Source organism: Cheilinus undulatus, linkage group 22 (assembly GCF_018320785.1).
Source record: "Cheilinus undulatus linkage group 22, ASM1832078v1, whole genome shotgun sequence".
In the NCBI taxonomy this organism is placed as follows: Eukaryota; Metazoa; Chordata; class Actinopteri; order Labriformes; family Labridae; genus Cheilinus; species Cheilinus undulatus.
In genome coordinates this window covers 18,371,676-18,385,105 of record NC_054886.1, presented here as the reverse complement: position 1 = coordinate 18,385,105, position 13,430 = coordinate 18,371,676, and the positions used below count along the sequence as shown (strand labels likewise).

The following is a 13,430-nucleotide window of genomic DNA, read 5'->3' as shown; positions in this document are numbered from 1 at the left end:
ATATGAAATAAACATATGATATCCTACAGAGGCACAATATCAACAAAGAAGAGAAGAAGAACACAACGCCAACTAACATAATCAAAGGGTTTTAATACAACTCTAGGCAACTGGCTTTTAAGATCACTGTAACAAAGGAACCACTAGTCCTGGAACATTACTTATAACTGGGGAAAAAAAGAAAATTTATAAAACTTTTTTACTTCATGGAGTTTGTCGAACCCCCTTGTTTTAGTGGTTAATTTCATTATTCAAATGTTGATTTATGCCAGGCTTTGACAGGTGAATACAGGGATGTTTTGGTGGCAATGCCTTTCAACTATGACAAACATGCACTAAGGCACACATGCAGTCGCTCAGATATGTTGATGCTAGCAGTTTTAGATGACCATCTCAAAATATTCACTGATAAAACACCAGCATCAAAGGAAAACAACAAGAAAAATTTGAATTATGTGCAACCCTCAAAACTCTGCTGGATCGCTGATGATCCCAAGAGTTAGTGCATGCTATCTTTGTAATATCTCAGAAACAGCAGCAGGAAAACAGGAAGTGATGAATTGCATCACCACGGCTTTAGCGCTGATTACTTATTCCTTGTGACTGTCAGATAGTTTTGTGGGCAGGGCATTAGGTGAGACTGTGGAAAGCAAAACAGAGCCTAAGGGGAAGACTCACATTGTAGTGGAGCCAAAGGAAAATGCGGCATATTGGTGCTTAAATGAAATATCTCCACTAAAGCTGGATTGGTTAATGTGATATCATATGATGCATTCATGCCCCCCCCCTTGACTGAAGTGAGATGAATATAGCGATGTCTAAACTTTAATACATAACCATCATTAGGTCATTCTGTTAATTGCACACCAGCATACACTGGTAAAGTAATGGCAACCCTCCTATCATTTACTGTACTCAATGTTAAGTTCCAATATTAAAACAATGTACCAACATACAAGTCCTGGGGTAGAGAATCTACCCCTTGAAGAGTCTCTGCTCAGCAGGTGTTGTGGAAAAAATCAATTAACAACAGAATCGCATACGCCAATTTCTACGATTCTGAATTAATTCATATGCTGCACTGTTAGCATTAGCAGCGCTAGCTCTCAGTGCAGGCAATGTTTACATTATTGTGTTTGACAGACATACTCCTCACACCCTTTGGGTTGCTCAACCTGTCACATTTTGACAAAAGAAAAGTTTTACAACTCACTGTAGATTCTACAATCCCGGGTAAGAGGCAGCCTGATCCCACGTTTTTGCTAATTGTGCTGAATTGATGTAACTTCTTCAGGCACAGTTCATGTCAGAGTCAAATCATAAAGACATGCTTTACCAGAGTAAAAATAATCAGAACAACAGCCAACAATTGCAAATTGACACAGGCAACGAAAATAACAGTTTTCACCATCTATTTCACATCAAAGACCAGTGTACCGGTTTAATGAGTGACCGTGTTAACTGGTGCCTACACATCTGGCTTAATAAAGGATATCAACCCTTGTTTAGTTTTTCATTAAATTCACATCTTCTAAACACATTTTCGACACAGGAAATGTTCAGTGTATAAACAATGTAACTACGACAAACAACAACAAAGCTGAAAAGTCACCAGTTAGCATGGTCACTTGCTAAAACATAACACCTGCTCTCCTGCAACATCATCAACAGTGAAGACTTCAGATTTATGGTCATGGTTCCACTGACGAGTTTTTTTAACAAATATGCCCCCTGCTTAAGCCCACACACTTTACTCATTCAATTATTTTGTAATTCAAGCATAAATTACTGTATTCTTTGGCATTCTTTCTTCTGTATCATAATTAGCTGCTAAAAATGCTGCAAATATGCAAATACAAGCATTATCTTGGGCACATTTTTTTAGCTTTAGAATGTCAAATGATAATTTACAGTCCCTTAATGCATGTCAGACTGGAGCAGATCCTGAAATTGTCACTTTTATAAGAAACAGAGGAATGTGTTGTGAATCGGTTGTCGAAGGTTTCTCTCTGGTCCCTGTCGGTTGTACAGCTAAAGCCTTGCACAGGACAGACAAAATATCTTTAACAGCCTTAACCAAGTCCAGCTCTCCTGGTTTGATAAAGCTTTGGATAATCTGGATGACTGAAAACCTACACAGACATTTGATAGGATTATAATGTCTAATAGGTCAGAGAGACTTTGACTGTCCTCCTACCTAGATCATGCATTACAATTAAAAATGCAATTTGAGATTAAAAAGGGTGTAAATCCCCAAAAATAGAATAAAAATTAACAGACATAACAGACCAATTACATCAGTCTGTTAGATATAAGATCCTCATCATTTAAATCTTCACTTCTAAAAGTTCAGGAACCTTTTAGTTTCCTGAAAAGAAGTTCCTAGGGCTACAAGTTCTGGGTACTTATGGTCAAGGAGGAGTGCAGGGATTTGATATTTTGAACGTGATCCCAGGCCAAAATTCAGGTCATCAGTAAAAACTTGCATTTCACACAGGAAAATTAAATGACTAGGTCAAAAATTTTTAAGAAAAGCTCAAAATCAATAAAACCATAAAGCACCAGACAGAAAATTTTACCTGTACAGCACTGTTGAGGAAGCAGCTGTTTTGGCCCGGCTCGTTCAGCAGTCCTTTGGTCGGGGCCAGAGACAGCATGCTCCCCGGCTGGTATGATTTCCCCAGATTGCCCCCCGGCTTCCTGAAGAACTTGACCCATGCCATTGGATAGTGGGCTCTGCTTTGGACAGATTGGTTTGGTCAGACGACAACAGTGAGGAGTGGTGTGGCAATCGGGGGCTAAGTTATTCCTCGAGCTGCAGCAGCTGCCCTGCTACACATGGGCTTCTAGTCCATCTCTGCAGCTCATATAGAAGGTCCTTTTATTCTGTCCGAAGCTCAAAAAATTTGTAAAAAAGTACATGTAAAAAAAAGTTACAATCCAAGTCTTTGTGTGGGGAAGCCTTTGATGATGAATGTTCTGACACTTGTGATCAATTTCGAAATGAAAATGGAGGAACACGCTTCTGTCATCCTTTAGTCTTGAAGGCTTCACAGCATCTTCAAAAGGGACTGCAGATCCCTGTGAGCAAAACTGTGCCACATGACGCTGATAGAAACAAAGATTTTCAGCTGCAGCCACTTTCCCCTCGCATTCTTTCATTCATTGTGAAGGCTGTACAGTCTGGACAGGGAGCTGGAGAAGAAGAGAAAAAGAACAAATTAATTTGAAGTAGGATTTCACTATACAGCACTTCTGTTTCATGGGACAAAAGTGATACTGATCATAACAAAGAAAGAAGCTAGTCTCTGCTCAGGCTAGTTCAGATGTCAGACTGGAAGCATGTAAACAAAGCTTATAGATTAACTTCTCCAAACACCCTTTGCACTGGGGGCGTGACAAAGCCAGGCAGGCCCGTGTTGGAGTTGTATATTAACATGCAGGCTGAATTATTTCAAGTTTTCCTTCCAACAGGCAGCAAACAATAATAAGGACAAAATACAGAGCAGACTTTGTACAAACAGGAATTTTAACATTTTGCAACTTAACAAAATGAACAGAAAAGCAAGAAAAAAACACTCGTGCAACAGTAAAATCCAAATAAGACTATTCTATTCCAGTCACATGCTCCGCTAAGACGGACTCAACATCTAACACTTTCTGCTGTAAGTACTATTGACATTACAGACAAGTCTTTCCCAACTCTCAGTATTGATAATCAAACTCTTTCAAGCCTGTTAATACTCACTTTGACTCGAAAGCACAATTAGGACACCTTCCATTACTGATCAGTTCATTATTTTCTATTTCTAGGTCAGTTATCTAAAATTGTAAAGTGATGAACTCCTGCTCAGAAAAATAAGTCTTTGGCCATTTATTTCTTACAATCAGAGAAAGGGAGTAAATCCTTAAGCTTGGTTTATACTCCTATGTCAAATACAGTGCCATCAGAAAGTATTCAGACCCCGTCACTTTTTTACACTTTGTCATTTGCAGACTCAAGATACAGTCGAAAAAATAATGATGATTCTCACTAGTCTACACTCAGTACCCCATCATGACAAAGTGAAAACCAAATTGTAGAACATTTGTTAATGTATTTAACAAAAAAAAAAAGAAATTTCACACTGACTTAAGTATTTAGACCCTTTTGCAATAACACTTGAAATTGCATGCACAATGCATATCACAGCAAACACAAGCCATGAGGTCAAAGGCACTGCCTGCAGAGCTCAGAGACAGGATTGTTGCAAGGCACAGATCTGGGGGAGGCTACAAAAAAATCTGTCACACTGAAGGTTCCCAAAAGCACAGTAGCCTCCATAGTTCTCAAATGGAAGAAGTTTGGCACAACCAGGACTCTTCCAAGAGCTTGTCATCTGACAAAACTGAGATAGTGGGGGAGAAGGGCCTTAGTAAGAGAGGTGACCAAGAACCTGAGGGTCACTCTGACTGAGCTCCAGAGATACTGTATTGATGCACAGATACTCCTAAGACTGTGGAGGTCACTGCTGCTTCATACAACACTGTAAAGACACAAATCTCACTGAGAACGTTGGCGCCTCTAGACAAGACCCAGTTCAGGACAGCTCTGATAGTTCAGTGGTCACTGAAGAAGAACAACAATGAAATTTTCACACCAAGGACATTGTTGCTGTCCCTGAGTGAGCTGGACTTGTTAAACAAATACATCCTGACAGAATATCACTTCTGCTGGCAGGTGTGCTCCTTAAGTGGGGTTTTGTATTTTCAATTGGAAGGAATTGCTTTTGAGATCTTAGAGCAAAAATCTGTAGTGTCTCTGTGTTGTTCTGAAATACAAAATGCTGGTTGGCAGTGCAATTTTGAAGCTTACTGTGTCACCAGTTTCCAGTCCTATCACATTCTCTGCTTGTGTATGGGAAACCAAGGCAACTGAAACCATGAACTATGTTCAAGACTGAGCTGATAAATATTGAACAGAAGTTGATTTTGCATAGAAGAAAAGAGAGAAAATGGAACATATGGCCGCTGATTCACTTGAGCCAGACGGCAGGAATTTTGTGCACTTGTTCAGCCACTGGGACATGGACGAGAAAAAGCACCTATGTTGGCACCTATATTTGACCGATGGTAGTCATCTGCAGCTATAAATCTCAGGCCACTATACACCAACTTAGCCTGTAGTCATTACTCAAAGACTGGAGGTCACACGCTGCAACCCAGCAGACCAATCACAGCGTTTGTGATCTGCATTGTTTTATGTTGTGGTTGCATTTGGCATAGTTTGGGGGCTACACAAACCTATGTTGAAGGCTACAGTATGGATTTGACACAAGCTATAATCATGTGTTACATTTGAGAAACTTCAATCAGAAACTTTTAAATTACAGTACCTAGAAATCTATTAATATTCTGCTGAACAACTAACTTAATATACAGCTGTTGGCCTGTTGTAAAGCATCAATTTCCGCATGCAAGAAAACCCTGTTTATATATGTTTTTAACAGCAAGGTCTGCAGTTGCAACTCTAAATAAAAGCACAGACCATTCTTGTTGGTCAGCAATTTGTTGCTTGAGATTTTACCATTTTTGCAAACATAAAAAACAGCCTCAAGTTTCTATTATGTTCCTCAGGCATTGTCATTCCTTTCTTAACAGCAGAAGAGTGCTGGCATGACCCATTTCTAACACGAGAGGAGCAGATGAGGACATCATAACAAAGGCATAAAGATGCACTTCAAATGGAACTCACAGCTTTAACAATATTGTGAGAAAGAGCAACAAAAATCTGCAGTGAATATGCAGCATGCACACATGAAAGCAGCACTGAACACAGTCTACTTGGAGAGGTTTGATGGATGAATATGTTTGTGCTGAGTGAGCCAGTGGAGGCTATGTCTGGGTTAATCTAATAGAATCAGCCCTGAGAGGTGCAAGCGCCAAGGCATGTGAGTTGTAACGTGTTTTTTGTGTTATTCTTTTATGTCATGCTTGTTTTTTTTATTAAAGTTTGTTCTCTGACTTAAAGAAAACTAAAGTTGTGCCAAAGCAGATCTTCTTCCCGCACTACAAAGAAGGCAGAAAGAACATAGAGTCTGTGTGATACGTGGTGATTCATCCTAACACCTTAAAGAAATAACCTCAAAGAATAAACCCCAAACCTTTTGTATTTCAGTGTGAGCACAAAAAATACTGCCCTACTTTGCACAAACAATGAAAGTTCCCTCTTGTGACAGTCTCCAGGATCTCAGTAAGTTTCAGCCAAAACAGGTCGGACAACATTTCCGTCCTGGTATTTCAGGAATTCTCAATTCATGGTGATGTTGAAACAATGAGACCTGAAAGCAGGTTAATGTTGCAACCTCAGGTTTAGTATTTACAGTCTTGAAGTAAACATGCTAACCTTCCTGCCTCTGAACTTTGCTATGGAATGCTCCTGCTGTAGAGTTGCAATCATTTAAGTTGCTTAAGAGTGGCTGTTTTCAGATTAGTTTCCAGGGTGGAGGGAGATTGGAAAACTACACACTCCTTAAACTATGCAGCCCACCTTTATGAAAGCCATCACACACCCTCACTGGTTCTACCATTGCATTTCACTGCAAACTCATCAAAACATGCAAGGACATCTACTCCTGCACAATTGCATAGCATCTGATGCAATGGATAAACAATAGTTCTAATAGCTTTTATTCCTAAATTTTGCCTACCAATATTGTAATTCCTTATTTTTCTTAGAAGGATTAGAATTCCTACAGTCACAACAGCTCTATTTTTAGACATCACACATCTAAATTGACCCTCCAGCATCTCCTCCATATCAACGTGCCAGCAAGCACAAAACAACACCACACATCCACACGTCCACATTATTCAATGTCAATTTGACGGCATCAAGAATGAAGCCAACGCATGTTTTCCATTGTGACTTTGCTGACAACAGTGAGAGTAAATATGGCTCTGCCTTTCTGGGACTGGAGATTTTTATTGCATTACAACGGTCCACTTGAAAAACTGCCAACCCCACTTACTTCCAGCTATATTTTAGCCAGAGCAAGAATTGGCACATGCTGACTACAGATCAATGATATCATTTCGAAAGATTAGGCCGTGTGGCTTAAAGGGGAAGAGAACTATTTTTCAGTGAATAATTCAAGCACTTGCACTTTTTTCAATCATTTTTGCATTTACTTAAATATAACAAATCTTACTTCAATGATTGTTTCATTTTTTATTATGAACTGAAAAACAATGCCCCTGCTTCATCCTACATCCAGGCCTTCCCAGAGATTTATTGATGATATCAATGCATGTGTGATGGAACAGTTTGTCTTTTGGCTAAAAGTTAACTTATTTTGGAGCTTAAAAGTTTGTCAAACTATTAAAAAGGTTCTGATGTTGGAATTTTTTTATTCATACAACTTTTTGAACCCCTTTTCACCATGTTTTATGGACATTTTTGGTACTCCTTTTTGCCATTTTTTCCACTGGACACCTATTTTTTGCCACTTTTATTTTGCATTTTTATCCTATTTTTAACATATTTTGCCCATTTTGCCAGATTTAAACCATTCTTGTGTTTTTTTTTTACCACTGATGTGCCACTTGACACCCAATCTGCCACATTTATTTGGCACTTTTATCCCATTTTTGCATTACTTTGCCCATTTTTTGCCACTTAACCAATTCTTTCTGCTTTTGCCATGTTTTTGACACTTGAAACATATTTGCCACATATAACAAATTTCTGCCACTGTTTTTTCACTGAATTCTCATTTTTTTACATTTTTTGCCAGATATTTCGACAAGCAACTGGCTGCAGACCTCTGGCTGCAGACCTCTATGGTGGGGCATTCAGCAGCAGACCTCTACACTGGGGCGATAACGTACATTACCCGATCCAGGGACCTCTAGACTGGGGCAATGATAGATGCTGCTCTCAAACATGACGGACGAACAAGAGGAGCACAGGAACACATAAAAACTTTTTAAAGCCTTTTTTGGGTTTCTTTTGTGTGTTTGTTGGTTTTAACCAAAGTATTAAATCTGTAAGAAAATTTTAAGGATTCAAAACAGAGTAACTTTTTCCCCTATGAGGATTACAAGACATGATACTATCACCTTTATGCAAAAATAAGTGATAATACAAACAAAATGTATACTATTTTACCACTAAAGACACAAAAAATTATCTATTACTATTTTTATTTTTGTGAAAATATGTTACGTTCAGTATCAGTTTTAAGTGAATTTCTAACGTTAATTTTGATCCTCAGCCGTTGTCACGGAAATCTATAAGCTTTTTTTTTTTTTTTTTTACTTTATTGCAATTATTGAAAAATACAAAATCTCAATGAGGAAATACAGACACCAGAAACAGTTCAACTGGATAACAAAAAATAGACAAGGCAACAAAAAATAACTAGGGGGGTTGAATAAATATCAAATCTACGAGCCATTTATAATAAACATTTTAATTGTGAGACGGCGATGACGTCATTTCACGCGGCCGGAGTAGCATCCAAAATCATTTTGTGTTTTGCAGTTTAGACCACTATACAGTCACTTATATGCTGCTCACTTTATAATGGATAGGGAGAATGAAATGGGTGTGTGGTTTTGGACACATCCATGGCTATTTTACACTACAGCACAGTTTTATGAACAAAAAAGATAGATATTCGACCAAGTCCTGCAATTTTGGCTCGGGTAAATACGTCATCACCCCAGTGCAGAGGTCTGCTGCTGAATGCCCTATCATAGAGGTCTGCTGCCAGATATTTCCCCTTTTAACCTTCTGTTGCCACTTTCTGCTCACATTTACCACTTTATGTCCATTTTTGCTGATTCTTTTAGCTACTTCTAACCCATTTTTGGCGCTTTTGCCTCTTTTTACAAATATTCAGTTCTTTTCAATTTAAGTTGCCTGGGTTTTCTGCTTTCTTTTCTGACGTTTTTGCACATTATGACCAAGCTATGAAGGCTGACATTACTTACCATTAACATAGCATTACCAATAAAAGGTAATTCTGTTTAAACAAAAGGGGGTTTTAATTTTCAAAAAAGGCTATATTTGTACTACTGCATGAATAGATACATTTTATATTTTGTTGCTTTCATAGGGTGGGTAACAATTTAGGTAAAAACAAAATAATGGGAAAGAAAGGCTCCCAGTTTGTCTTGGCCCCAGAAAACTCTCCCCCTTTTTCCCCCCTTATGGGCGGCTTTGCTTACATCCTTTCTCCCCACAGAGAAAAACAAATCAAGGCTTATCAGATTAGGTATGACACCTTTCAGCTGACATCATGTGACAGACACCATGTTGTGCTTGAACTGCAGGATAGGCACGCATTTTTAGACAAGGACTGGCAGAGTCACAATCGAGAGAGATTAGAATGTCATTTATGGCATTTAACCAGTGAGAAAGGAAAAGGATGTTCAATGTCTGTTCAGGTGGCCATACTAATATGAACGACGCTGTTGCTTTTAACACTTTTTCAACAAAGAGCTTATTTGCTGGTCATGAAAACAGATTTCATCCATGCTGAAAACCTGACTCCATCCTCTAAACATAAATGAGGAAAATGACTCAACTGGCTGGTCACGTTTCTGACCTGCAGCCAGGTTGACATCATTAACTAAAGCAAGCCAATACGCCTGTTGTTGTTCTTCCTCAGGCTGATTTGCTCAAGTTCTCTTTGTGTTATCTGGGTTTAATTCACCTAACAAAGCCAATCCTGATGACCTCAGGTTTATTATTCCAGCTCTGCAAATAGAAGAAAGTAGGCCACACTTACATGTAACACCAACAGATTAGAAGCATTTGATAAGGGATAAGAAGAAATTATTGATCCTGCAAAGGTACACTGGGTCATGACTGCAGAGAAAGTAAGTATCTGAATGAGGTAAGAGAGACAAAATCAAAGAGAAGCACTAAACATAATACACTAGACTTGTGTTATACAGTATAACATTTGTGTCAAGTTTTTAAGGTAAGGACCAGAGGCAGTCTTAGAAATTTTGGAGCCCAAGGCAAGCCCAGGTCCTTGCCCTTTTTAACCCTCGTATAGCTAAGGAAGTTCAAACAAAACATATAAAGAGTTAATGCTATAAAATCGTATAGGATCTCATCTGTATAAACAAAATAATCTGTGTTAAAAAAAATGCACTTTATAGTCCATTTATCAGTCATGTAGGGATGCTCTACAGCAGCCGTTCTCAACCTTGGGGTCCCGACCCCATTTAGGGTCAGGACTCAAAGAGGTTGAGAACCACTGCTCTACAGGACGATCTCAGATAATGAGGAAATAGAATGTATAGGCCATCTGCTAGAACAGATTCATCGTAGAATCACCTCTAGTACTTCAACATCTATGTGACTCACTCCCTCCACAGTGCAGAAAATGCTTGATTTTGTAACAGTATAGGCCAGAATGCAGGAACATAAATGTTTGGTGCTTAAATATCCTGGATATCCTGGAAGAACTCCAGACCCCTCTGAGGGTGCCAACTATGAAAATGGCTGTTTTTTTGTTTTTTTTTCCAGGGCTGAGACAGTTATTAGTTATTCATGACTTACAGGTACTCTGATGTCATTTTAGCATATATGGATTTTTATAATGGCAATATTAATCAATGACAAGGGAAATATATAAGCCTAGTAGGTATATTGGGGCCCCAGGCAGCTGCCTACCTTTTCCTAACAGTAAAATCCGCCTCTGGCAAGGACTATATCATTCACAGAGAAATCTCAAGGTGTGTTCTGTAAGCCTGTAGTCATGGAGGCAGGGATCAACAGGCTGCAAAGTTTAACATATTCTCATTACTGATATGTTGACTAAAGGGCTTGCTTCTCAACTGCAGCAAATAAATGTTATATTTCTGATGAATCATCATGAAAAGCTGAGTGTTTGTCCCAGTTTATAAGAGTACCTGACTTGCTCTTTAAATCTTATTTGTTTTGTTTTGTTATTTTATTTTGTAACGGAGCAAAGACAGAGCTCCCTGTAGGTTTACTGTCAGTCTTCAACTCTGCATGAACTCTCCTAAAGTTTCTTTACAGGCACACAAACTAACAACAACACAAACACCAGAAATACCCGATAACTTCCCGACAAATGGCTGATTAAACAGCCTCAAAACGCCAATTCAGTTGTCTTAGCAGATGTAAAAAGCCTTTGAACTATTTAGGTCAGAAATGTTTGAAGAATAACCAGGCATCAAATATATCTCCTGATTATCAATCACTCTGTCTGCATTTTAAAAAAGGCAGTATAGATCTGAGTAGAAGCTAAACAAAAGAAGTTTCACTTTTTGTCCCTGGAGCACGGTGCAGGAAGTCCTGTCTCCCTTTCTAAACAAAGGCTTTGTCAGACCTGAGCACAGTCCAGGATTGACTCTTTTCCCTCATTGTCATGTCGGAAATGCAAAGGCTAGCATCTTGGAGCAATCAGCTAAATAGTGTGTTGTGCATCAGCACCTTGGACAAGCCTGGAGTCAGTGAGATGCTGGTGTGAAGGCACAGGGAGTCGGATGCTTTAATTTATCAATTAGTGATCTGTTGATGGATAGCCTCATTAAGAATGATTCAATTGATGTCCTCTGCAGGGTGATGCCAAGAGGCTCTGATGAATCAATCTGTGGGAAATTGAGTTGTGCAAATTCAGTGTCTTGAAGATGTGAGAATAGAAGCAAAGCATGGGAACAGCTCAAAATGAGAGGAAGAATTCAATTCCTATAAAGAGGCCTTCATTGGGATTAGTTGGTTTACTGGTTTTCTCCTAAAACTCTAAATCAAAAGACTCCCTCTGCATCTTGATGCTTTTAAACACACACAACCTGCCTCACAGTATTGTGCATCATTACACCTTTCTACAAATCAAATCTAGACACAGTCCACCTTTTTCCCAACATCCAATTATCCTCCTTCATGACAAGAGTGAGTATTTCCCCTGTTACTCCACATCTCTGACTCACTGTTGATGAGCTAATTTCCATAATGAAGGATTAGGTTTAACCTGACTCATATATGAAGCAACGGAAGCTACACCTTTTTTTAAAGTTGGCGTTTTTTTTAGTAAGCTTATGTGGTAAAGTATCATGTCTTAAAAAATAAACAAGAAGCAGACAAATTATGTGGAAAACTGAGTCATGCTGATTCAGAGACTTAAGATGTTTGAAAACAAGCACAGCATGGGAATGGCACTGAAAGAGAGACAGAATTTGATGTAAATAAAGAGGGTTTTGTTGGTTTTATTTAGCCAACAGGTTCTTTTTCTTAAAACCCACAATGAAGAGGGACAACTCTCTCCCCATCACATCTCTTTGGTGCTAGAATGCATAATTGAAGGTATTATATGGCCCTGAAACCAAATTTTCCCTTGAAAACAACAATATGCCACAGCATGCAGTACAACTTTCAGCGACTTTATAAGTCAAACTGAGGCACTGTCTACTCTTTCCTTAATGTAGATCAATATATCATTTGTGAAGCTGGATTATCAACAATCTGCCTTGAAACTGAGTGTGTATTTCCTTTTTTCTCCTTAACTTTGTCTCACTTAAGACTGGCTATGCACTAGGTGACTTTCAGTCTGACTTTGAATCTGTTCATAATTAAAAATCAGTATAGATTCAGAGAAAAAATAACCACTGCACATGCCATAAATGGTGGAAGAAATCACAAATTTTCATGAAAATGTCGACTATTCCATTAGTTTGTATACTGACCTGCAGACAGCTTTCAATACCATCAATCACTGGCAATTATGAAGAAAAATGAAGATGTATGGGATACGAGGAATTACTTATTCTTGGCTGAAAGCTACATAGAAAACAGACAACAGTGTGTCCAAATTAATGACCATCTGTCAGGTTGTCCAGTGGAATACCACAGGGATCAGTGATTGGTCCAATACTGTTCATTCTCTATATCAATATCTACAATGTTGCTGATTCTTTTAAAAATACGTAATATTTGCGGAAGACACACGTTTATTTTGCTCTGGTAAGATTTTAAAAGAGCTTTTCTGGGGGGTTGAAATGGAGATGGAAAACCTCATAACTTGGTTTGATGTCAATAAATTGTCTTTAAATATTAAGTAAACTAAATTTATGTTTTTGGGGAATCTAAAAGACAGTGATGGTATTATTAAACCCAAAATTTGTGATGTTGACATTGAAAGAGTTTCTGAGACCAAATTTAAATCTAATGCTCTCCAACTGTTCCTTATATCAGAACTAAAATCAGCTTTCAAGTATTTGAGTCCAGTTAGCTTTTCTTTCAGTGAACAAAAACTAACAAATTAAATACAAAAAAAAAATGTTTTAATATGCACAAGCTCTTGTAGGTATTATGTCTAGTACATACAAGTCTGTGTGCATTGATGGTATGGTTGTAAGGGTGCAAGGATGCTGAAGAGACGTGACATGATTTATATGGAATAGACAGT

The 13,430-nt window shown here is 38.4% G+C and overlaps 1 protein-coding gene across 1 annotated transcript in view; it reads right to left on the bottom strand.

The window, feature by feature from the left end:
* LOC121504468 (inactive ubiquitin carboxyl-terminal hydrolase 53-like) overlaps positions 1–13,430 on the bottom strand; it is a 52,682-nt gene that overhangs the window by 35,132 nt on the left and 4,120 nt on the right. The window contains exon 2 of the mRNA XM_041779265.1: positions 2,580–3,195. Within this exon, the coding sequence (XP_041635199.1) occupies positions 2,580–2,723 (144 nt within the window). The 5' untranslated portion in view covers positions 2,724–3,195. The remainder of the gene's footprint in view (positions 1–2,579; positions 3,196–13,430) is intronic.